Source organism: Rana temporaria, chromosome 7, assembly GCF_905171775.1.
Source record: "Rana temporaria chromosome 7, aRanTem1.1, whole genome shotgun sequence".
Lineage (NCBI taxonomy): Eukaryota > Metazoa > Chordata > Amphibia > Anura > Ranidae > Rana > Rana temporaria.
This window is the reverse complement of record NC_053495.1, coordinates 135993945-136019396: the sequence shown is the minus strand read 5'-3', so window position 1 is coordinate 136019396 and position 25452 is coordinate 135993945. Positions and strand designations below refer to the sequence as shown.

The 25452-nt window shown below is 44.0% G+C and overlaps 1 protein-coding gene across 1 annotated transcript in view; it reads left to right on the top strand.

The window, feature by feature from the left end:
- Window positions 1–25452, top strand: part of ABCD3 (ATP binding cassette subfamily D member 3) — a 107010-nt gene that overhangs the window by 57695 nt on the left and 23863 nt on the right. Inside the window, exons 11-20 of the mRNA XM_040359990.1 lie at window positions 1231–1300; window positions 6262–6359; window positions 6444–6535; window positions 15980–16071; window positions 16152–16224; window positions 20988–21051; window positions 22280–22357; window positions 22500–22565; window positions 22658–22747; window positions 22839–22958. Coding sequence (XP_040215924.1) covers window positions 1231–1300; window positions 6262–6359; window positions 6444–6535; window positions 15980–16071; window positions 16152–16224; window positions 20988–21051; window positions 22280–22357; window positions 22500–22565; window positions 22658–22747; window positions 22839–22958 — 843 coding nt within the window. The remainder of the gene's footprint in view (window positions 1–1230; window positions 1301–6261; window positions 6360–6443; window positions 6536–15979; window positions 16072–16151; window positions 16225–20987; window positions 21052–22279; window positions 22358–22499; window positions 22566–22657; window positions 22748–22838; window positions 22959–25452) is intronic.

Genomic DNA, 25452 nt, shown 5'->3' with positions numbered 1-25452 from the left:
TTCCAGGTTAAAATTTATATGAAGCCAGAACACAACTGAAACACAAGAAATTGAAAAATCTAATCTGACTAAATACTCAAGAGCCATACAAATGCCTTTCAGCACATAGTAGTTTTATAAATGACCCCTAGAATGGGCACCTGTAGACCCAATCTTTCCCTGGTGTATACAGCAGAATAGCTGAAACACTTGAATGTTGACCAACTTATGTCTGGCATTGTATGGTTCAAGCCCTTTCTTTTTTTTTTTTTTTTTTTTTTTTTTTTTAAGAACCGATTCCTCAGCAGGGAAAGTGCAATGGTACACACCATTTCCAGTTGGTTTAAATGTTTGTATGCAAAAATACTGTTGCTGCAATGTCTGAATATATGAGCTCTTGGTATCTTAAAGTGGTTGTAAAATGCAGACATGAAATATAAACAAAGCATAGCCTTCTATAGAGCACGAAGTGTAATTTCTCTCTGCTGCTTCATTCCTCTGCTATATATGCATGAGTCACTTTGGACGAGTGTTCCTGACACCAAGATAAACATGGTAACTGGGTGGATAGTGCACAATATGCGACTGACCACCTTAGCTCTGGAGGGAAGGGTGCCTTAATACAGCACCAAAAAACAATTGGCTCTTAGAGCTCTCCTCACTGATGTAACTTCAGCTCTTCATCCTCTGCTTTTCAGAGCTGGGAGTTCCTGCGTAAATTCTGCATGTTGAATGGATATAGGGGAAAGATGTCTGTAGATAGACAAGTAGAACTTGTGTAGGAGGATTTGTTTCATCTCTGTGTATCACCAGAGGCTATTCACTTTATTGGATATGTGTAAGGGTTTACAACCACCTTCAGGTGTAACTAAAGGCAAAACTGGATTTAGAACACCTGTCATGTTTTTCTTACTATCTGTGCTCCCATTATTGAGGTCCACCCTCCCTATTCTGTTTGAGTTGTTGGTAGGATAGAAGTAATGAGGCCATTCATCCTGATGACTCTGGTCACCAACAGGGATTTTCCTTTACTTTGGAGGGATTTCCTCTTCTGGCTTTGGGACAGATAGTAATGGGACACAAATGGCAAAACGAAACAAAAAAACTGACGGGTTTCCTACTATGTCCAAAATGAAAGTTTTGCCAGCAAGTCTATTTTTAATAAGTGGTTAGTGATGAGAGCTTTGTAATATTTTACATGATTTGGAATATTTTAATCTGTTTATTCACTTATTTTTTTTACTATTACAGGTGGAGCACTTACACTCTTTCATTGTGTTCCGATTTTCCATGGGCTTTGTAGACAGCATTATTGCCAAGTGTAAGTCATTTATATGCGATTCTCTTGTACTGAATATTATAAAAATAATAATAATAAAAAAAAAACACGTGTGTGTGTGTGTGTGTGTGTGTGTGTGTATAAAGCAACTGGCCAAATTTACCGTATATATTTTTTTTTTTTTGGACATTTGTTAAAATTTTTATGGCACACAAAAATCTGGAATTACTTCCCACAGCCATGCATCTGATTTGGATATGCCCTGAAATGTTGATTTGTGTGTGGTGATGTATACAAAATGACTCCCGTTCTTACAAATGACACATTAGATGGCACACTGTGATGAAGTGGGCAAAATGTAATGTAATTTGTTGTCCGCAAACAATATATTGGGGTTTATTTACTAAAGCTGGAGAGTGCAAAAGCAGGCTCACTTCTGCATAGAAACCAAACTGAACAACCAAATTTGTTCAATTAGGCTTTGGCAATAAAAACTGGAAGCTGATTGATTTCTATGCAGAAGTGACCCTGATTTTCCAGCTTTAGTAACTAAACCCCATTGTGTAGAATCTATGATTTAAATAAGGAGTTAATTTATCCTGCTTTTAAAATGTCTCTTTGGTAAACTGCATTTATGGTACTGCTGTTTCACATTCCATCTGTAACCATGTTCACATTATTGTGATGTTTATTTTGTTTAAGTCTTACCTAAATTATGGGTTCCCTTATCGTTACAATTCTGGCCTTTTGGTCTTTTTGCAGTTTGTATTGTGGTGTGAAAAATTTGCTGTGTCCCTAATATTACCTCCTGATTGATTAACCAGTAGCCTTACGCCCGCCGTCATATGACGGCGGGACGATGAGACTCTCGTTCTGGCCTGACGTCATATGACGTCTCCGCCTTCCTGAGCCCCTAGGGGGTGCATTCCGGCAGCGGTGAGCATGCCCGCCTCGTCACTGGGGACCCGATGCTCATGCCCGATAGCTGCCGGGCACCCGCGATTGCCCAGTAACTGAGCAGGACCATGGATCTGTGTGTGTAAACACACAGATCCATGGCCTGTTGGGGAGAGGAGACCGATGGTGCGTCACTTGTACGTAGGGACACCGATCGGTCCCCTCCCCCCACAGTTAGAATCGCTCCCTAGGGAACACATTTAACCCCTTGATTGCCCCTAGTGTTAACCCCTTCTCTGCCAGTCATATTTTTACAGTAATCAATGCATTTTTATAGCATGGATCGCTGTATAAATGTGAATGGTCCCAAAAATGTGTCAACAGTGTCCGATGTGTCCACCGCAATATTGCAGTCACGATAAAAATCGCAGATCGCTGCCATTGCTAGTAAAAAAAAAAAAAAAATGCTATAAATCTATCCCCTATTTTGTGGCCGCTATAACTTTTGCTATACGCTTATTGCGATTTTTTTTTTTTTTACCAAAAATATGTAGAAGAATACATATCAGCCAAAACTGAGGAATTTTTATATATATAATTTTTTTTTTTTTTGGGGGGGGGGGGGGGATATTTTATTTATAGCAAAAATAACAAAATATTGCATTTTTTTTCAAAATGTTTGCATTTCTTTTGTTTATAGCGCACAAAATAAAGACCGCAGAGGTGATCAAATGCCACCAAAAAGCTATATTTGTGGGGGAAAAAATTATAAAAAGTTATTTTGGGTACAGTGTTGCATGACCGCGCAATTGTCATTCAAAGTGTGACAGTGCTGAAAGCTGAAACATGGCCTAGCAGGAAAGGGGTGAAAGTGCCTGGTATTGAGGTGGTTAATTGCAAAATCATCCACACCCATCCCAGTATTAAACAAGACCTTCTTTATGGGGAGGCACATGCTAGTGGGTACATTTTGGACTTCTTTAAATAAGTGGCACTTGAGCGATTTGCACAAGGCAAACGGCATTGGCAGACTTCTTTACAAAACACCAGACTGCAGGTAACCTCATTTCCAAATCGACTCTTCTTTCTCTCTGAAACATGCAATCTTTACCTCTCTTTTCACAATTGCAGCCTCTCTCCTCACCCTTTTCTTCACCAGTCTTTTCTTCTCCACCCCACAATCTGTACATATCACCCTCACTTCTCCCCTCTCCCTATTACTGCACTCATCACCTCTTTCTAAAACTCACGGGACTCTGAAGCATGTCCCCTCACATAAATCGTATTCTCATATTACCTCCCTTACGCTTCTGCTTCTTTTAACCTCTGGCGATATATATCCCCAAACCCTGGGCCTCCTTTATTTTAACTGTGCCCATTACCCCACATCCTCTGGCAGTAGTCGAAACCTGTGCCCTTTGGATCGCCCACTGTTCGTGACCTCCGTCACAAACTCCTTTTAATCCTATATGCCATCACTGAAACCTGGCTCCATGAATCCGACACTGCTTCTCCCCTCTCCCATGGTGGCCCTCTCTGGATTTGCTCCCCTAGCCACCCTTGACCTTGTATTCTCCTACCTATGCGCTCCATGCAACCTCTCCAACAAACCTTTTCCTCTCTCTGATCACCACATTATTAGTCTCTCTCCCTCTCCCCTTCCCTCCAATCGCTTAACCATCACCCGTCGAAACCTTTAGCCACTTCAACCCTTTTCTCCTCTATTATGCTACTGACCACCTCTGACAATTTCACCCCTGTCCTGCCCCAACCAAGCCACTTCTGTCTATAATAAATCCATGTCCTCAATTCTGGATGAGCTCGCTCCCCTTACTATACACAGAATCGGGTCTCAACCCCTACAACCCTGGCAAACAGATGACACCAGAATTCTCAAACGTAGCCATGCTCTTGAGTGTCTGTGGCATAAGACCAAGTCTCTTAAAGACTTTAAGCAATAAAAATCTGCCCTCCAAAAATACAATTCTTGCCTCTACATTGCCAAGCAGTTCTATTTTACCACTCAACACCTTCTCATCCAGTCCCCGTCAACTCTTCTCTACCTTTAACTCTTTACTTCATTCTCCACTGCCTCCCCCCACTAACTCACTGCCCAGGAGATTGCTAATCACTTGAAAAATAACACTGATAACATTTGTGATGAAATCTCCACCACTTAAAGGGGTTTTCCACCCATTTTTTAAGTTTATTAAAAGTCAGCAGCTACAAAAAGTGTAGCTGCTGGCTTTTAATAAACAGACACTTACCTGCTCCAGCGACGCGCGGGCCGGGGCTTCGCTCCTCTCCCCCCCTCCCCGGCTGGCGTCTTCATTTCAACTGTGGGCACCCGGCCGTGACAGCTTTCGGCTTCACGGCCGGGCACCCACTGCGCATGCGCGAGCGGCACTGCGCATGCGCGAGCGGCGTGGCCCGGCGCTGCGCCGTCTGATTGGACAGGAGATCGCCTAGGATCTGTGACGTGTCCTAGGCGATCGCCTACAGCAGCCCTTTCCTGTAGCCGATTTAAGCTTAATCGCCTACCCGGAAGGAGGAAGTGGGACAGGAAGTCCCACTCCTCCTGAAGCCCCCACTCCCCCCCAAAAAAATGACATGCCAAATGTGGCATGTAAGGGGGTGAGGAGTGGGAGAAGCGGAAGTTCCAATTTTGGGTGGAACTCCGCTTTAACCCCTGTCAACAGGTAAAATTGACACTTCCCTTATTTAAACCTACTACTATAGAAGAAGTTGCTAAACTTCTTTCGAACGCCCATCAGCCACCTGTCCTCTGGACCCTATTCCCTCTCAAATACTATGGTCTCCCTCTGACTCTATCCTACACTCTCTAACCCACATTTTCAATCTCTCCCTCTCTTCTGGCATCTTCCCCAACTCTCTAAAACTTGCACTGGTCACCCTATACTAAAAAATGTAAAAAGTACCCTACCAATCCTTACAATCCACATCCTATCTCCTTGCTCCCCTTTTCCTCTAAACTCCTTGAACGTCTGGTCTAGAATCGAGTGACCACCTCATAAAGAATAACCTTCTTGATCCCCTTCAGTCTGGATTTCGTCCTCGGCACTCCACAGAAACTGCTCTTCTAAAAATCACAAATGACTTGCTAACTGCAAAAACCAACAGACACCATTCTGTACTCCAACTCTCCTTTCAGCCCCACATCCAATCCCTTTCCAAAGCTTGCTGCCTTGCCTCGCTTGCTTTCTCCTAACAAATGAAACCACAAAGCTCCTGATTCACTCCCTGGTTATCTCTCCCCTTGACTACTGCAACTCCCTCCTCATTGGCTTACCTTTAACCACTTAACCCCCGGACCATATTGCTGGTCAAACACCAGAGCACTTTTTGCGATTCAGCACTGCGTCGCTTTAACTGAATCGCAATGTTTACACACACAGCTCCCGGTCCCCGCTCTGTAACGAGCAATCGCGCCCGCCGGGCACGGGGGCGAGCCCCTCCAGTGGCGCGCATGCGCCCCTAGTGGCCTGCGCGAGAGCCGACGTTATATTACGTGCTCTCGCGCAGGGGAGCCAACCTGCCGACGGCAGGTCGGCAAGTGGTTAAATAGACTATCTGCCCTTTAGTCCATCTTGAATACTGCTGCCATACTTGTCAACCTTGCAAACAATTCAGCGTCTGCTACCCATCTCTGCCAATCCCTCCATTGGCTGCCACTCACCCAACTAATTAAATTCAAAATACTAACAAGTTACAAAGCCATCCACAACTCCGCAACAAATTTCTTCATCAACTGCCCCCCCCCCCCACAGTTCTTACCCTTTCGTGTCACTTGACCCTCCCTCCTAGGTTGTAAGCTCTAACGAGCAGGGCCCTCTGATTATTCTCTATTGAATTGTAATGGTTCTGTCTCCCCTACTGTTGTAAAGCACTGCGCAAACTGTCGGTGCTATATGAATTTTGAATAATAATAATAATTTTATCCAGAATGTGTATTTTTCAGATCTAAATTATAATTTTTTTTTCTCTGTAGATTACAAAGTTTACTACGTTATACAAATTCAACATATATTGATATTAATGATGAATGTATAGAGAGTTAATTGTAATTTTTCCTGCTTAAATTTCAGATCTTGCTACAGTGGTTGGTTATTTGGTTGTCAGCCGTCCGTTCCTTACACCAAATCACCCTCGTCATCTGACCAGTAGTCATGCAGATCTCTTGGAGGTGAGACTCTCTCCTGTAAATGACATGTAATTACCAGTTTACTGAGCCATTACCCAGCCCTAATGGTTCTTCCATCTTTGACAGGACTACTACCAGAGTGGAAGGATGTTGCTGAGGATGTCTCAAGCCCTTGGCAGGATTGTGCTAGCTGGGCGTGAAATGACCAGATTAGCAGGGTGAGATGGCTCTAAGTGATTTAAAGGGGAATTTCAGCTTGTGCTCTATTGGTTTTTAGTCAAAGCAAATTTAGATATTGGCAGAATGAGTGGAAAAATGGCAAAGTGAGTGGACAGGAGTAAAAATGGAGGACGTAGACATAGTTGCTGATGCTGCTGTGGGGAAATCGCCAACTAAATGGAAGCAATCATATCGGTCAATGTTACATCAACCTAGGCTCATGATTTCTTGTGCAGTTATCTGTAAATAGGAGTTTTTTTTTTTTATTATTGAATTATTTTTGTTAAATGTGAAACGCACACTTGTATTATCTAGGTAAGTTTAAATCCTTTATTTTAAAGTGGTTGCAAACCCTTACATATACGCAGTCAAGTAAATGACCTCAGGTGATACACAGAGATTAAACAAATCCTCCTACCTGTTTATCTGCAGTCTCATCTTCTCTACATCCATTCAAAGTGCCAAATATTTATAAAGCTTGTCTAAGCTGTTAGAAAAAAGGGGGCGGAGAACTGAAATTACACAATGCAGAGATCGGTAAGGAGAGCTCTAAGAGGCAGTCCATCCTTTGTCTACTTTTTCCTCTTGGTGTCAGGAAAATTTGTCAAATGATTCACTCCGATGGTGGAGGAAAGAAGAAGCGGAAAAGAATTGACACTTGTTGCTCTGGATTAAGACAAGGGATATTTTTTTATTTGTATTTCTGGTCTAAGGTTTACAGACACTTTCACTAGTTTTGATATAAACCTAGGACCTTAGTTAAACCTCTGAGTATGCCAGGATGTCATGATGGGTAGCCATGTACACTAGCACTAAATCCAGGTACATGTCACCTCACTGCATGAAAAGCCAACCAGAACAACACAATATTTATGCACATGTTGTCCTTATGAATGTCCACTGGGCAGACTCTGCTTTGCCATGTAGTTTATACCACCAATAACTTCCATGTTGTACTGCCAAGTCCCTAAACAAATGGATTAGAAAGTTGCTTATAATAACCGTGGGGTTGCTATGTGCTTTATACAACCACCAATATTACTTTGAATTATGGCTATATTAAAGTGTATGTTAGGGAAAAATAAAGATAAACATTTGCAGTACATCCTCACAATATATGTGCAATATATGTGCACTTCAAACAAATCCTCCTAAAACGGTTGTATCTGTTTATCTACAGTCCTCTTCTCTACAACAGTTAAATGTGTAGAATTTATACAGCTTGTCTGAGATTTCTGAAATCAGGGAGTGGAAGCTGAAGGTACATGCCGCAGAGCTCAGTGAGGAGAGCTCTGAGAGTGAATTGGAGGAGAGGGACACACACCTCTTCACACAGGAACAGAGCTGAGGCTGTCAATCACAGGCTGTGTGCCAGAGCTCCCTCACTTTGTGTCAGAAAAACCTGTCGGAAGCGACTCCTGCTGACAAAGAGGACTCTTGGTACACTGAATTGAAACAAGCACACTTTACAGGGGAATATGCTTTGTTTTCAATTTTCATGTCTGAGGTTTACAACCAACCTCCCCATTTATTTATTTTTGCCCCACTTACCTGATAATGGTATCTGGACATTTCAAATGCCCACCCAGCCAGTGGATCCAACGTTGACCCGCTGAGATCATCGGATGCCTGGCCACAGCTCCATCCCATGACGCAATGTTCTCACGTCATTGAGAGGCCCGTCGCCTCTTCCAGGTTAAGCGGGGGTGAGCCTCTCGATGATGATCTGCTAGCCCCGCCCCCTCCTCCTGTATTTGAAAGAAAGACTATGTCTCCTGAGATATGTGACATACATATCCTGGGAGGCACAGTGAGTGACATGCATGAGGTAGCGGGGCTGGACTTTACATTTAATTAAAAAAATGTAAACAAAGCAATTCCCTATTCCTGCAAAAGAAAGGAAGGAGGGGTGGAGATGCGGCATTACTAAGGTCCGCTTTAAAGGCCCTGCAAGTACAGGGAAAATACTGTAGTGTTTGCTCTGCCAGACGTGTACCCAGCTCTTAAGCCCCTGTTGTGAGTTGACGACACGCATAATTTTTGTGGACTGATGTCAGCCCTTTTAGTGTCTTTTGCTAAACTATTCAATCACTCCTACTCAGATCTCTACTACGAAAAGGCTAATAATTCTCTAGTCTGCAGTAAAAAATTGGAGGACTCCTTGAGATAACACAGGAGGTGCAGAGGACACAAGACTGCTCTGAATTTCTTACCAGATCAACATCCTTGCATACCTTGTATAAAAAAGATCTGTGTACTTGTCTATTTTTAATTTGCTCCAGTCCGGTCACGTGATCCTGCAGTTTCTGCTCTCCTGTGTCAGTAAACGGCTGTTGCAGGAGAGAGAGAAGCGCCAACAATGGCTGGGCCTTGAGTGCCTATGGCCCTTTTCACATTGGCAGACCATATAGGTCCACATGTCAGTTTTTTAGGCGGACCAGAAGGGACGCTCCATGCACCTCTATGGAGCTGCTCTGATCCGCCAAAGTGTGACGGATGGAAAACCTATTTTCCACCTGTCTGTTGGATTGGATGAAGGCGGACTCTACAGTCCGTCTTCATCCAATCCCCAATGGGGGAGAGCGGCACTCTGACAGGTCGGTCTCTACACTGTGTAGAGACTGACCTGTCTGCCTGCTCAGCGGGGATCGACGGAGCGATCCCCGCGGAGCCTGTACACAGACACGCCTGTGTGAAAGGGCCTATGGTTGTTATTTTGGCTCCTGGAATTCACCCCGTTGTAGAGCGCTCCCTTAGGCCCCTTTCAGACTGGGGCGGGAGCCGCGGTGGCGGTATAACACCGCTAAAAAGAGATTTTTAATACAGCTTACTTGTAAAATCTTTTTCTTGGAGTACATCACGGGACACAGAGCGGCATTCATTACTATATGGGTTATATGGAGTACCTTCAGGTGATGGACACTGGCAATCTCAAACAGGAAATGCCCCTCCCTATATAACCCCCTCCCATAGGAGGAGTACCTCAGTTTTGTAGCAAGCAGTATGCCTCCCAAAATGGTCCCCAAAAGAGGGGTGGGAGCTCTGTGTCCCGTGATGTACTCCAAGAAAAAGATTTTACAGGTAAGCTGTATCAAAAATCTCTTTTTCTTTATCGTTACATCACGGGACACAGAGCGGCATTCATTACTATATGGGATGTCCCAAAGCAATGCTTACAATGAGGGGAGGGAGAACATCTCCAAGACAAAAGGATTTAATTTAGAGATATACTCAAATCATAATAAATCCAACTTAGTTGAGAAAAATAATCTTAAATTTTTAATTTAACTCAAAAAAGGGGAGCCCCCGGAATCCGAGGGTCTCAAACTGCAGCCTGCAGCACTGCCTGCCCAAAGGCTGTATCAGTATTCCTTCTTACGTCCAACTGGTAGAATTTTGTAAACGTGTGGACAGAAGACCAGGTTGCCGCCTTGCAAACTTGAGCCATAGAGATCTGGTGATGTGCTGCCCAGGAGGCGCCCATGGCCCTAGTAGAATGAGCCCTTAATGATACTGGAGGAGGCAACCCTTTCAAGCCGTAGGCCTGAGTGATTAACTGCTTAATCCACCTAGAGATGGTGGACTTTGCAGCTGCCTGCCCTTTCTTGGGCCCATCCGGTAAAATGAACAACACATCCGTTTTCCGGATCTTCTCTGTAGCTTTAAGATAGGCCTTCATGGCCCTGACAATATCCAAGGTATGCAGCAACCCTTCCTTTCTGGAAGTAGGTTTAGGGAAGAAGGATGGTAATACCAAATCCTGGTTTAGATGAAAACTGGATATAACCTTCGGTAGGAAGGAAGGATGAGGGCGGAGAACGACCTTGTCCTTATGAAAAATAAGATATGGTTCCTTACAGGATAAGGCCGCCAGTTCCGATACTCTTCTTGCGGAAACTATGGCGACCAAAAATACTAACTTCCTTGTCAGTAAAACCAAAGGAATTTCAGCCAACGGCTCAAAAGGTTGTTTCTGTAAACTTGACAGAACAAGATTTAAATCCCACGGACAAAGCGGGGATTTAACAGGAGGTTTAATACGTAAGACCCCTTGAAGGAAGGTCTTAACCAGCGAGTGGGTGGCCAGCGGCCGCTGAAACCACACTGACAGAGCTGAAATCTGTCCTTTGATTGTGCTTAATGCCAATCCTTTATCCACTCCTAGCTGGAGAAAACTTAAAACTCTATCGATGGTAAACTTGCGAGAAAGCCATAGCTTGGACTCACACCAGCCTACATAGGCCTTCCAGACCCTGTAATAAATCACCCTAGAGACCGGTTTCCTGGCTCTGATTAGGGTAGAGATTACTTTCTGAGACAGACCTCTACCCCTGAGAATCAGGGATTCAGCTTCCAGGCCGTCAAATTTAGATGCCGTAAGGCAGGGTGGAGGATCGGACCTTGCGATAGCAGGTCTGGCCGTAGAGGAAGAGTCCAAGGGTCTCCCACTACCATCTTTAGGATGAGTGAGTACCATGCCCTTCTGGGCCATGCTGGAGCTACAAGGATGACTGGTATGTGCTCCACCCTGATCCTGCGCAGCAGGCGGGGTAGTAACTGGAGCGGGGGAAAAGCATAAAGAAGCTTGAACTGATGCCAAGGGCAAACCAGCGCATCGGTTCCGCAGGCCATCGGATCCCTTGAGCGGGATATGAACCTGTCTAGCTTCTTGTTGAGTCTCGATGCCATGACATCCACGTCCGGCACTCCCCATCTTTGGCAGAGTGCTTGAAAGATTTGTGGATGCAGAGACCATTCCCCCGGCAATAGAGTCTGGCGGCTTAAGAAGTCCGCCTGAAAGTTGTCCACTCCTGGAATAAATATTGCCGATATGCAGGGCACATGAGCCTCTGCCCATAGGAGAATCAAGCTCACCTCTCTCTGAGCGGCTTGACTCCTGGTTCCCCCTTGGTGATTTATGTATGCCACGGCCGTGGCATTGTCTGATTGAATTCTCACCGGGAACCCCTGCAATTTTGACGTCCAAGCCCTGAGGGCTAGTCGAGCAGCTCTGAGCTCCAAGATGTTGATGGGCAACTGCCTCTCTGGCTTTGCCCAAGTACCTTGGCGAATGCAACCATCCAAAATTGCTCCCCAGCCCGTCAGGCTGGCGTCTGTGGTCACTATCTTCCAGGCCACTGGGCTGAAAGATTTCCCCTTCAGTAGATTCTGAGGGTCTAACCACCAACACAGACTTTGTCGGACTCTTGATGAGAGCGGCAACGGGATATCCAAGGCCTGTGGCCTTCTGCTCCATGCTGACAGGATGGCTGCCTGCAGGATGCGAGTGTGGCTCTGGGCGTACGGTACCGCCTCGAATGTGGCCACCATCTTGCCTAGTAACCTCATACATAGGCGAATAGTCGGTTCTTTCTTGCTTAGAACCAGTAGGATTAATTCCTTGATGGCTTTGACCTTCATCAGAGGTAGAAACACTCTTTGTTGTTCTGTGTCTAACCTCATGCCGAGATATTCCAACTGCCTTGTGGGCTGGAATGCTGACTTTTCTCGATTTAGGACCCAGCCGAACCTCTCGAGGTATTGGACCGTGAGGGCCACTGCTCGCTCCAAGCCAGGAGACGAGTGATCTATGACTAGGAGGTCGTCCAGGTATGCTAGGATCGTGACCCCTTGGATCCTTAGTTTGGCTAGGATTGGAGCTAGGACCTTCGTGAACACCCGGGGGGCCGTAGCCAACCCGAAGGGAAGCGCCACGAATTGGAAATGACGCGAAGCCACCATAAAGCGTAGATATCTTTGATGTGGCTGATAAATTGGAACATGAAGGTAGGCATCCTTTATGTCTATGGACGCCATGAAGTCGTCCTTTTGGAGTGTGGCAGCTGCTGACCGCACGGATTCCATCCGAAATGAGCGGACCTTTAGGTATGCATTTACCATCTTTAGGTCCAAAATTGGCCTGACATCTCCATTGGACTTTGGGATGATGAATAGGTTGGAGTAGAAACCCAGCCCCTGTTCCAGGACTGGTACCTCTACTATTACTTCCTGGGAGAGTAGATGATTTAATGCCGTCACTAATGCGGCTCCCTTCTCCGGATCGTTTGGAATCCTTGACTCCTGAAAATGAGGAGGAGGAAACCTTAGGAAGTCTAATTTGTAGCCCGTGGCCACGGAAGACCGTACCCACTTGTCGTGAATGCTGGCTTCCCAAACCTCTGAAAAGAGACGCAGCCTTCCCCCCACCTTCGTGGGTGGGGGCGCCCCTTCATAAGGTCGGCTTGGGGGCTGGTTTTGCTGGTTTGCGAAACCACTGCTTTCTGCCTCTAGCAGCCTGTCCCTGCGATTTGCTATTGAAGCTGAAGTTTGCTTTCGCAGGAGGCCGTCGATACTGTTTGGCATTAGAGGGCCCCTGCCCAGGGGAGTACTGTCGTTTAAACGCAGGCCCCTGAAACTTCCTTTTAGTTGGCAAAAGAGTGCTTTTGCCGTTTGAAATGGTCTGAATGTATTTATCCAGGTTTTCTCCGAAGAGTCGTCCTCCATGGAAGGGGAACCCTACCAGGAGCTTCTTGCATGGGGGCTCGGCCTCCCAGCTCTTTAACCATAAGAGTCTTCTCATATGGATAAGGGATAACGATAAACGTGACGCTTGCTGGATAGAATCCTCAATCGCGTCTACCGTAAAGCATATGGCCCTAGGGACATCCGAAAACTCTTCTGCCTGCTGGGCAGGAATAAGTTTAAGCATCTGCTTAGTTTGATCCGATAATGCTTGAGCAACCCCAATCGCAGCCACAGCTGGCTGCACTACTGCCCCTGCAGTAGTGAAGGAGTTCTTAAGTAGTGCTTCCAAGCGTTTATCAACCGGATCCTTGAACACCTGTATGTTTTCTACAGGGCATGTTAACGATTTGTTAACACATGAGATGGCTGCGTCCACCGCAGGAGTAGCCCATCTCTTGGAAAATTTATCTTCCATAGGATATAGGGCAGAGAATCTTTTAGGTGGTAAAAAGATCTTATCTGGCTTGCTCCAATCTTGGAACAAAACTTCCTCTAGCAGAGGATGGATCGGAAACACTGCATTGCTTTGAGGCGCCCTTAGTGAGCCCAAAGCTGAAACCGTCGATACTTGGAGATCTGGTACTGGCAAGTTGAATGCACTATGGACCAAGTCCGTTAAGGCTTGAATCCACCAGCTCTCCCCTTGGGAGACTGCTCCAGACTCCTCTGTATCCGGGTCCTCGATCCCCGAACCTACTTGGTCCTTGTCCAAGAGGTCGTCCAATTCCCCTGAGGAAAGGACCTCCTCTTCTGAGGGTCCACGCTCGGGCGACGGAGATCTAATCCGTTTACTGCCCCGCATAGCTGTGGCTAACATTTTTCCCATTCTTTTCTCCATCTCTTTTAAAGAGGTGAGTAATACCTCGTCCGTGACCATCTTAGGGTTGGACTGACCCGCGCCAGCTCCAGCCCCAGATCCCGATGGCCCCAAGGCTCCCTTTGGGGAAAGCAGCGGCATAACCTTGTCCGAGACCTCAGACTCTCTGGGGGAATCCCCACCTCTTGTACCCTCTGACCCGGATGCCATGGTACAATACCGAGGTACGCCTGCTAACTTATCGGTACTTGGAACTATAAATAGTTAATTGCCCAAACACCTGTTTGGGGGATAAAAAATGCCTCCTCTCCCCTTGATGGATTTTTAATTTTTCTTTTTTTTTTTTTTTCTTTTTTTCAAATCCAAGAAAGAAAAAGCATTCTGTCCCCCTTAGTAGTATTGCCAAGAAAAAACTATTGAGATGGAAAAGAACAGCCTATTTCTAGGCTTGAAAACAGTCTTCTGAAGACTGTAATATCTTTTCTGGCCACTGTGTGTCCTCGGCGCCCCGTGCTGCCGCTCTGGTCTTTTCCTCCTCAGTTCCAATCGTAGAATGAGCTGATGGAACGAAAAAGGAAGGGCCGCCCCTTCCTTAAGCAACTGACCCGCCCTTCCCCCCTCAGCTTAACGGCGCAAATTGCGCCTATAACACGGGGACGCGCGCGCGCCCGCCGACAGGGGGGGGGGGGGTTGGGGGGAAGGGAGCCTCTCCACGAGGAGGTCAGCGTTTGCCTGCCTTGCAGGCTCTGAGGAGGAAGAACCGATGCAGCATCGCCTGGAGGCTTGCAGGTAAGCACAGCTCTCTGAACACACACACACACACACAGGCCCCACTCAATGCTTTTCCAACACTACCAGGGAGGTCACTTCTTATGGGGAATAATACACATAGAGCCATCCTATCGTTAAGATATGTGACTAGTTTTGCCAGATGCAGCGCATAACTATAGGCATGTCCCCTGTGACCCCCCAGAAAAAACCTGCTAAGAACCAAGTTCCGCACGTTTTCCCCTCACTTACCTGCTCCATGCCGCAGGACTTTGCCAAGCAAGAGGCCCAATCTTCCCCCATCTCCGTGGGGCTGTCTAGACCTTCAGGCCCTGGGTTCCTATGAAGGATCCACTGTCCTGGGCCCATATAGCACTCTGGCAACAGAAACATTAGGCCCCCAAAGGTTTCTAAGTTCTGGGCCCAGGGTCCAGCTCTCTAAAAAGAAAAGCATTATGGGCTATACCCCAAGGGTTTGGGGTCCGGTTACTGACCACTTTAGCACTGACGTCTTTGGACAGAACCGGTTAGCTCACCTAATCCCAAGGATGCGGAGGCAAGCTAAACCATGACCAACACCTAAGACACTGGCGTAAAAACTGAGGTACTCCTCCTATGGGAGGGGGTTATATAGGGAGGGGCATTTCCTGTTTGAGATTGCCAGTGTCCATCACCTGAAGGTACTCCATATAACCCATATAGTAATGAATGCCGCTCTGTGTCCCGTGATGTAACGATAAAGAAAAATAGCGGAGCTATACCGCCGGGATTGCCGCGGGAATCAGCCGCTAGCGGTGCAGTATTAACCCCCGCTAGCGGCCGATAAGGGGTTAATACCGCCCGCAATGCGCCTCTATAGAGGCGCATTGCGGGCGGTATTGCCGCGGTTTCCCATTGTTTTCAATGGGAAGGAGCGGTATACATGCCGCTCCTCTCACCGCTCCAAAGATGCTGCTGACAGGAGATTATATGCGACACTGATTAGCTGTGAGAGCCAACAGCCTCCTGTAGCATTCAAAGGTGCTACTTACTCACAGCTTAATTGCGGGAGCCCCTGCTGGGGTTCTTGCACGGAATGGCAGGCAGGGTGCATTTGCAAATGTGAATGCACCTTTTGTAAACTTCTTATATGAGATATATAGACTAAAAATGGAGGATGTATACACACAGGTGAATAACGGATAACCGTGCCAAAGAAAGAACTGAACTAAAATAAAATCATTTTGACAATAACATTCTTTTTGGCATATTGTTCACTTTTATTTTGTGTAAAATTAACTTTGATCCAAGGTTGGCACTAACGGAGTGTTTGTGTTTGTGTGTGTGTGTGTAGTTTTACAGCCAGAATTACAGAGCTGATGCAAGTGCTAAAGGACTTGAACAATGGCAAATATGAACGCACTATGGTTTCTCAACAGGACAAAGGTAATTGCTTCATTCACTTCACGTAATAAAACCTTCCTGTTTAACTGCACATACTGATATATTTTTCTTTGAAACTTTAGAGTCTGATTCTCTTCCCAGAATACCCTTGATACCAGGAAGTGGTAGGGTTATAAATGTCGACAACATCATCAAGTAAGTGTGTGTTTTTTTTTTCTGCAAGATTCCTCTGCATTTGATTAATTCCGACTGAACTAAATGGTGTGGAATGCAGACATACAACATTGTTAACCAAGGGTGGGGAAAGCCAATATTTCATCATTTAACAAAGGAAATGTGATAATTCGTAATTCTGTAACCAGAATGACCATATCTTTCCCAGTGTTCAGCTGTACTGTAGTCTTTATTGCTTGTAATGCATTGTTGCATCACATTCGGCAGCATAGGTAACTTTCATTTTCAGATAGACTGCATTTTATATAAAAGTTATGTCTAAACCATTGGTTATACAGTTTTGGTAAGTCTTTCCACCTGTTCTGATTCTAGACTCTCCTGTTGGGGCATCTGTAACAACATCCTTAAACACTTCCATACCTATTCTGGCACTCCTCTCATAATCATAATTCTTTTGCTAGAAAATTACTCAGAACCCCCAAACATCTTATATATGTTTTTTTTTTTTAGCAGACACCCTAGGGAATAAAATGACGGTCATTGTAACTTTTTATCTTGCATGGTATTTGCGCAATCTTTTTTCAAACGCCTTTTTTTGGGGGGGGGGGGGGAACGTTTTCATAAATTAAAAAATAACAAAACGGTAAAGTTGGTCCAATTTTTTTTGTATAATGTGAAAGATGATGTTACGCCGAGTAAATAGATACCCAAGATGTCACTCTTTAAAATTGCGCACACTCATGAAATGGCACCAAACTTCGGTACTTAAAAATCTCCATAGTTGACGCTTTCACTTTTATTTTTTTTACTACAGGTTACCAGTTTAGAGTTATAGGTCTAGTGCTAGAATTGCTGCTTGCGCTCCAACGCACGCGGCGATGCCTCACGTGTGGTTTGAATGGCGTTTTATTTATATATATATATATATATACCGTATGTGAGCGGGACTTGCGTGTGTGTTCGCTTCTGACAAGGGCATTTTTTAAATTTACATTTAAATTTTTTTGACCACTTTTATTCCTATTACAGGGAATGTAAGCATCTCTTGCAATAGGAATCTATCATGACAGGACCTCTTTATGGAGAGATGCTGGGTCATTAAGATCCTACATCTCTCCTCCAGGCTGGAAGCATGAGATCGAGGAAAAAAAATTCACCGATCTCATGCTGACAGCTGCGATCACAGCTTTGTTTACAACCGGGGCCCGGGCGTGATGTCATAACGTCGATCCCGGGCTTCTGATGGTCAATAGAGATGACTGATGGGGGCGGAAGGGGGGGAGGTCCCATCCTGTCGCCTGCAAGAGCGATCAAGCAGTGGAACTGCTGCTATTATCATTCTTGCTGTGCACAGAATCGGCGGCAGGAAATAATGATATCTCAATGATGCCTGTAGCTGCGGGCATCATTCAGATATCCCCGCTGAAAGTCCAGGCTGTCATATGATGTCCTTGGCCAGGAAGTGGTTCAAATAGATGTGGTTAACAAAATAAAAAAACGTATACTCGCCTAGGTTGATGCAGCATCGATCCCTACCCTCTGCACTGAGAAGTGAGTGATCAATCACCACTGATCGTTCAGTTCTCCCCTCCGTGGTGATTGTCAGTCACCGGCTTTGTGCTCTGCTGTTGGGCTGAGGAGGGGACGGGGAGCAGCTTGCTCGGTCTCCCAATGGTGTAGCTGAGAGGCTGACTGAAAATGGGTCACAGGAGTGCAAAGGAGAAGTATAGCCAAAAAAAGCTTTGGCCATTCTTCTCCATTTAAAACCCTTTACAACAGCAGAAACAGAACTTTTAGATCTTGCTTGACTTTGCAGAGCTGTAGTGTCACTCAGCCTAGCTTGGCTCTCCTGTAGAGAAAGTAGTAAAGAAGGTTATCCTATGATTTTGGAAGACTTAACATTTCAATCTTAAATATTCTGTCTGTGTAACAGCTGTGTATGGATGGCTGCATTAAATAGGAATACATGTATTATTTTTTACTTGTATATTTCTATCATGCTTTTCAGTGTGTTGCATCAGCCCCTGCCGCATAGAGGTTTGCAGTCTAAGCCTCTTTTGCACATTAAATACACTCTTGTAATACTTTAAATGTCATATCTACATGCCAGCAGGTTAAATGCTGCATCTGGCTTCAGTACTTTGAGTCACAGACCTGGGACTAAAGCATACAAATCGGGAAAGTCTGACCTTATTTCCATATTATTCTGAGTTGGTGATTTTAGTGAAGACCACAGATCTGTATGATAGCTAGGGAACATGAATTTTCAGATGGAAGCATTAACGAGGGTTGCAACCAAACATCCTCAACGCAGGTTTCCTTTTAAAATGACATAATTTGCATTCTAAGAGAAACTGCTAAAAGGAAATGTTACTAAAAACAGAATGCAATGATAGATATGTAAGTTTTCAATTTAAACACCATTTACCTGTATAGTGTATGTAGTTTTGTCATTTTAAGCAGCATTACTAAAACTGTCCAGCAGAGGTCCCCAGTATATAGCAGAATGATAGTTTCTGCTTGTGGCTTCCGGCTGTAGATGTACCTTGCAACAGTTCTTAACATTTTCCTTCCTTGTTTAAATGTATTCATATATTCCAAATGTTTACAAGAAAATCGCAGGTTGCAGACGTCAGTCGTGTACTTTGGTATAGTCAAGGTGGTGTCATTTTAATATTATAGTGATGATATAGAATCCCAGGAGACCATTGTGGCTAAGTTGATAAAATTGTGATCTTTCCACACGTTGGTGAATTAAGTAATCCAGTTTCTTCCAATAGTCTAGACCTATATCAGTTAACTCATTTACTCACAGATGACACTAATGTGTGTCTGTGTGTGATAATATTAGGAACAGTATATGGTAATATACGCAAGTTTTGTGGTTAATGTAAGTGGTTCTGTGTACTATATAAAATTCTATACAGGCATACCCCACTTTTAAGTACACAATGGGACCAGAGCATGTATGTAAAACGAAAATGTACTTAAAGTGAAGCAATGCCTTTTTTAACTTCTGGGGCATCAGGGGCTATAGTGGGGTGTCGGGGACTATAGTGGGGGTGTCAGGGACTATAGTGGGGGGGGGGGGGGGGTCAGGGATTGTTTTTCCAAGTAGCAGGGAACCTGAACTATCCGTGCACAGATTACTCAGCTGCAGCTTTAGCTTGAGAGCTACTTTACATACACTCACGGGTATGTCCTTACTCTTGAGTGTATGTAAAGTGAGTGTACTTAAAGCGGGGTATGCCTGTACATATTAATGTGCTACTCTAAAGCCCTGTACACACGATCGGTCCATCCGATGAAAACGGTCTGATGGACCGTTTTCATCAGTTAAACGATGAAGCTGACTGATGGTCCGTCACGCCTATACACCATCAGTTAAAAAAAACGATTGTGTCAGAACGCGATGACGTAAAACACAACGACGTGCTGAAAAAAACGAAGTTCAATGCTTCCAAGCATGCGTCAGCTTGATTCCGAGCATTCGTGGATTTTTAACTGATGGACGTCCCTACAAACGATCGTTTTTTTTTTTATCCATAGGTTAAATTTAAAACAGGATTGCTTTTTTTTTTTAACCTATGGATAAATAACCGATGGGGCCCACAAACGATCGATTTGGTCCGATGAAAACGGTCCATCAGACCGTTCTCATCGGTTTGACCGATCGTGTGTATGCGGCATAAGTTTAGTAACCAGTAATGTGATCAACAACTAAAAAATAAAAAAATAGAGCAATTGTATGAAATTTATATTCATCCTCTACCATAAGATACAGTCCAAACATTCAGTGAATTTTTAAATATATTAATGTCCATATAGATCAATCTTAAATTACGCTTATGCAACCATCACCAACCCTGTGGGCATGCTCTTACCCTGAAAACCAGACCTTAAAGTTATAAAAGGTCTGGTATGACTGGTTCCCTTTATCAAGCTGGGAAAAATCTATGGCTGCTGTCTGATATTACTAAGTGACCACTGAATTTACTGCATTTAAGGATACAGTTCACCATCTGGACTTATATATTTTATCACTTGGTAATATCGGTTTTCCAGGTCTTGTTTTCAAAGTGAATGTGTGCCCACGGGCGTAGGTGGTGGTTACATTATTTCAGTATTGTTTCTGACACTTTGGAGTAATTTGGGAAGATTTGTGGAGTATTTGAAGATTAATGTATACTGTATGGACATTAACACATTTCTTTATGTTTATAGTTCACTGGATGATTGGACTGTATACTACTGTAGTGGATTTCTATGAATTTAAACAATTGCACTATTTCATTTTTTTTTTATTTATTGACCACATTACTAAATTGAGTGCAGCACGTTCATTTGTGTTGATTTGCAAAGTGGTATTATCTGGGGTGGCATGCTTTGTACATATTATGTGTACATGACGTTTCTTTTGATGAATACTCTATAAAGTGCTCTTAGACATTTCAGCTTTATTTAAATAACATATTAATATTTATGCAACTTCTTGTATACATTTATGCAGTAACCAATATTACATTTAGGCAACAGTAGCAATTAAACAGCTGAAGCATGTGATTTTTTGTTCTACCTTGCATTTGAAAATGTTGAGAATAACATTGTTGGTAACACACTGGCCTTTGTCGACCATTTGATTTAGTCTTGCCAACGTACCATACATTGTGATATTCAAGTCCTTTTAATATTCAATGTGTGTGTGTGTGTGTGTGTGTGTGTGTATATATATATCACCTGTCAATTGTCATGTGTGTTTTTTTTTTTTTTTTTTTTTATGACAGATTTGATCATGTTCCTCTTGCAACACCAAATGGAGACCTTCTAATCAGAGATTTGAACTTTGAGGTTAGTAGAATCATTTCTTTTCTAAATTGTGTTCTCTCAGAATTGGTATCCGAGGTTTAAGGGCCCACACTTTAGAACTGGCACAAAAAATGTTAAAGGTGAAACATCACCATCAATATTTATATCTGTTGAAGTACAGGCAGTGCGTTATCACATGGAAAAGTGCTAGAAGGCTGTATGGGATTTGGCAGAAAAGGTAGCTGATCACACTTGCAAATCATCAGATAAAAGGCTCTCTCCTCTATTGGCATGATAGGACAAAAATTTGGCCCTGGACTTCATCCAGACCATCCCACTTTAATTTTGCAAACCCGCACAAAAAGAGTATATAAACTATATGCAATTGCACAAAAATAAGTAAAAACATTCCCCTTGCAATTGGGGGTCCCCAGAGAGCCGCCCCTCTGCATTGGGGGTCCCCAGAGAGCCGCCCCCTTGCGTTGGGGGTGCCCAGAGAGCTGCCCCCTTGCGTTGGGTGTCCCCAGAGAGCCGCCGTATTCAGGGCTATTGCCCCAAAAGCCACCCCCTAGCGAGCCCACTGAGCCATCGGTCCACGAGAAACTCCGGTAGTCCCGGTGCCCAGTACATGCTTGCATGCTGGTACTTGTTAGTGACCACAGATACAATTCAATAAATAGTGCTTAATAAAAGAAAACAAATAAACATAACCCAAGACCTTTTTAGCAATATGCCATGCATGAAACTGTTGATCCCCAAATAGCCAAATCACCGGTGATCATCAATTATTCAGTGATTTGGCAATTTGAAGATCAGGAGTTCCAGCGCGGCACTTATTATTTATAGCACTTTATAAGAGGGCATATCCCCTTTTGTGTTTGCACATCATTATTTTTATCATATGCACAATTTTGCACGGTTTTCAATTTATATTATTAGGTACTTATTAGTGGCCTAGGAGTAAGTGTATCAGATGGATGCTTTGGCCATACACTTTAAAATAAAACACTAGTTTTAAATTTATTTTTATTTCGTATCAGAAAGTTGAGGACTTTGACTGCTCAAGATGCTAAAATGTCATGAGGGATGTGACCGTCAGTGGTCAACATATGATGCATCGCATGTGTGTGTGACATTGGTAGTAATTAAATGTAATGAGATATTTTATAGGATGTGTTTTATGTATGTTGTCATTGTTTGGGTATACCCTGTCTTTGTTGTGGGGGGGGGTTTCATTTTTTAAACATATCTTGTAACTATCTGTTTACAGGTGAGGTCTGGTACCAATGTGCTTGTCTGTGGGCCAAATGGCTGTGGAAAGAGTTCCCTGTTCCGTGTCTTAGGAGAGGTAATTATTTTTTTATATTTTGGAACATTGTAGTTGCGCAGTATGCAATTTTCATCTCTGTACATGTGGTAGACAAACAGTAGTGATTATTTCCAGTAGTAATGTTTTAATGTGTGTTTTTTTTTTTTTTTTCTTCTTCTAGTTGTGGCCGCTGTTTGGAGGAAGTCTGACTAAGCCCGAACGAGGAAAACTATTTTATGTTCCCCAGGTATTTTTCAGTAACATTGTCATGAAGTGTAGCCGCAAAAAAAAGAAAAAAAATGGCAGTATGATCATTCTGTTTCATTATTTATCTTTTAGAGGCCGTATATGACTTTGGGGACATTACGGGACCAAGTCATCTATCCAGACACACATGAAGACCAGAAACGCAAGGGCATTCCAGATAGGGTTAGTCTATATTTTAATGGTTTAAAGGGCATGTTTAGTTTGAAAAGGCAAAAGTAATAACCATTAAGTTCTGTATACTCCACCCACACAGGTCCTAAAGGATTACCTTGATAATGTTCAACTGGGTCAAATTTTGGACCGTGAGGGAGGCTGGGATAGTGTGCAGGACTGGATGGATGTTCTCAGTGGAGGAGAAAAACAAAGGATGGCGGTAGGACACTATTTGTTCATTTATATAGAGTGCTAACTGAATTTGCATGAATGCAACCCTTAAAATTAATTATATGATCCAGATTATACATATTTGTTTTCCACATTTACTCATCGGCAATCTTGTTTTGTCTGCGGTTTCCTTTCAAAAAAGTTAGTGTCACTACTCCTCAAATATTATATATATTCTGTATGGTATCACTTGTTACTAAGGCAATATGTATAAATTGTACTAATAAAATGTGTCCTAAAAAAATGTACACTTTAATGCCCCCCCACATGTTGAATAAAAGTAAATGCAGGGCTTTTTTTCAGGGGGAACTTGGGGGAACTCTGTTCCACCACCTCTGGCTCGGACCCTTTGGTGCCTGCTCACCACAATCACTTGTAAACAGAGAAGTCTGGTTTCTGTGTTTTACAAGTGACAGCTTTGTAACCCCCTGAACTCTGCACTCTGTATGTAATGCAATTTTGGTATTTAATGCCCCTTTAAGACCCTCCTACTGTTTGTGAAATCTGAACGGGTCGTGGTTGAGTTCCTGCACCTTTTTTTTGAGTAAATGTAACAAAAAAACAGAAGTGCATTTTCGTGTCCCATCAAAGCAGGGGTGCAGTGATGAGGCACAGTGATGTTAATTTCTCTAAATAATTCTGGGGAGCAGTAAAGCAAGCTGATGCTCATTTATCCATGTAAATCATTTATTTCTTCTGAGGCAACAGTTCAGTTAAAGTGGTTGTAAAGGAAGGTGTTTTTTTTTTTACCTTACTGCATTTTATGCAGTAAGATAAAAAACCTGCGTGCAGCTCCCCCAAAAGCCCCTTCCCACCCCAAAAAATACATACCGAGTCTGATCTTGATCCAGCAATGTGCATAAGAGAGAAGGCTCTCCTGCCTCCTCATTGGCTCAGATACAATGGGCTAGATTCAGGTAGATTAGCGGATCTTTAGATCCGCGTAATCTATCTGATTTACGATCCGCCGGCGCAAATTTGAGAGGCTAGTGCAGTATTCAGAAAGCACTTACCTCGAAACTTGCGCCGGCGGATCGTAAATCCCCCGGCGGAATTTTCCCGGAGTGCATTGCTCCCAATGACGTCGCTAGGACGTCATTTGTTTCGGCGTGAACGTAAATTACGTCCATCCGTATTCGCGACCGACTTGCGCAAACGATGTAAAAATTCAAAACTCGGCGCGGGAACGACGGCCATACTTAACATTGGATACGCTGCATATAGCATGGGTAACTATCCGCCGGTAAAAGCCAAACGCAAACGACGTAAAAAAAAAACTACGGGGGGGGGGGGGGGTCGTTTCTGAAACGGCGGATCTGCTCATTTGCATATTCGTCGCGTATACAAATGGAAGCGCCACCTAGCGGCTGGCGGGAGATTGCAGCCTAAGATCCGACGGTGTAAGTCACTTACACCTGTCGGATCTAAGGGAGATCTATGCGTAAGATCCGACCGTCGGATCTCAGAGATACGACGGCGTATCAGGAGATACGCCGTCGTATCTCTATCTGAATCTCCCCCAGTGGCTCCCGCTGCTGTCGATCACAGAATTATCAGTGACGAGGGATCAAAGGTGGGGCCAAGCTGGTTCTGCATGAGTGCCCCCATAGCAAGTGGAGTACACGGCGGCGGGGGAGCCAGCAGCACCAGCTGGGGGATCCAAGAAGTGGAGGATCGGGGGTGCTCTGTGCAAAACTATTACACAGCAGGTAAGTATAAGTTTATTATTTTAATTTAAAAGAAATGCAGAGCTTTGCTATCCCTTTTGGTGGCAGTAAAATACTATAGCCATTTCACAAGAACTAGAACCCTTAATGTAATGAAAACAATTGCTCTCCCCTGCTGCTCTGTTTTATACATAGTAAAAAAAAATATCATCCCAGGGATTATTTTTTTAAATGGCAGCGAAGTTTCACAAAAGCTTTGCTATCTCTTATGTTTCACCCAGTTGCTTTCAATCATCCTATTACAAAATGACATTTGTCATGTGTATGCCACCCTTTCCGACAGAAGTCGACCAATTGTCCGGCTTCTGTTGGACAAGCATGCTGGAAAACCAGCAGCCGACCAACTGCTGATCAGCGCTCTCAGCTGGCCAACGGCTGAGAGCACTGGTCAGAGTGTTCTTCCGGGAGGGAGGGAGGGGCATCCCCCCTGTCAGAACACAACAGCTCAGTGACTGAGATTGCTGTACTAACATCGGGTGTTAGTACGACCGGACCTGATGACTGTTTTTTGTTTTCATTCAATCGGCTTGATTGAATGGAAAAAACATAATGTGTGCCACGCTTAAGATCACCTGAAAACTCCTGATATGTAGATCCAGTATCTGTGAACAACATAATTTCCATTGTTTTTACCTCCGCCCTCAGTTCCCTATCCTTCATCATTTATAAATTACAGCACAAATGTCATCACTGTTTTGTGAATGGCACAGCAGCGTAAGAGGGGAAAAGGCAGTACACTGAAACTGGTGGTGTTGG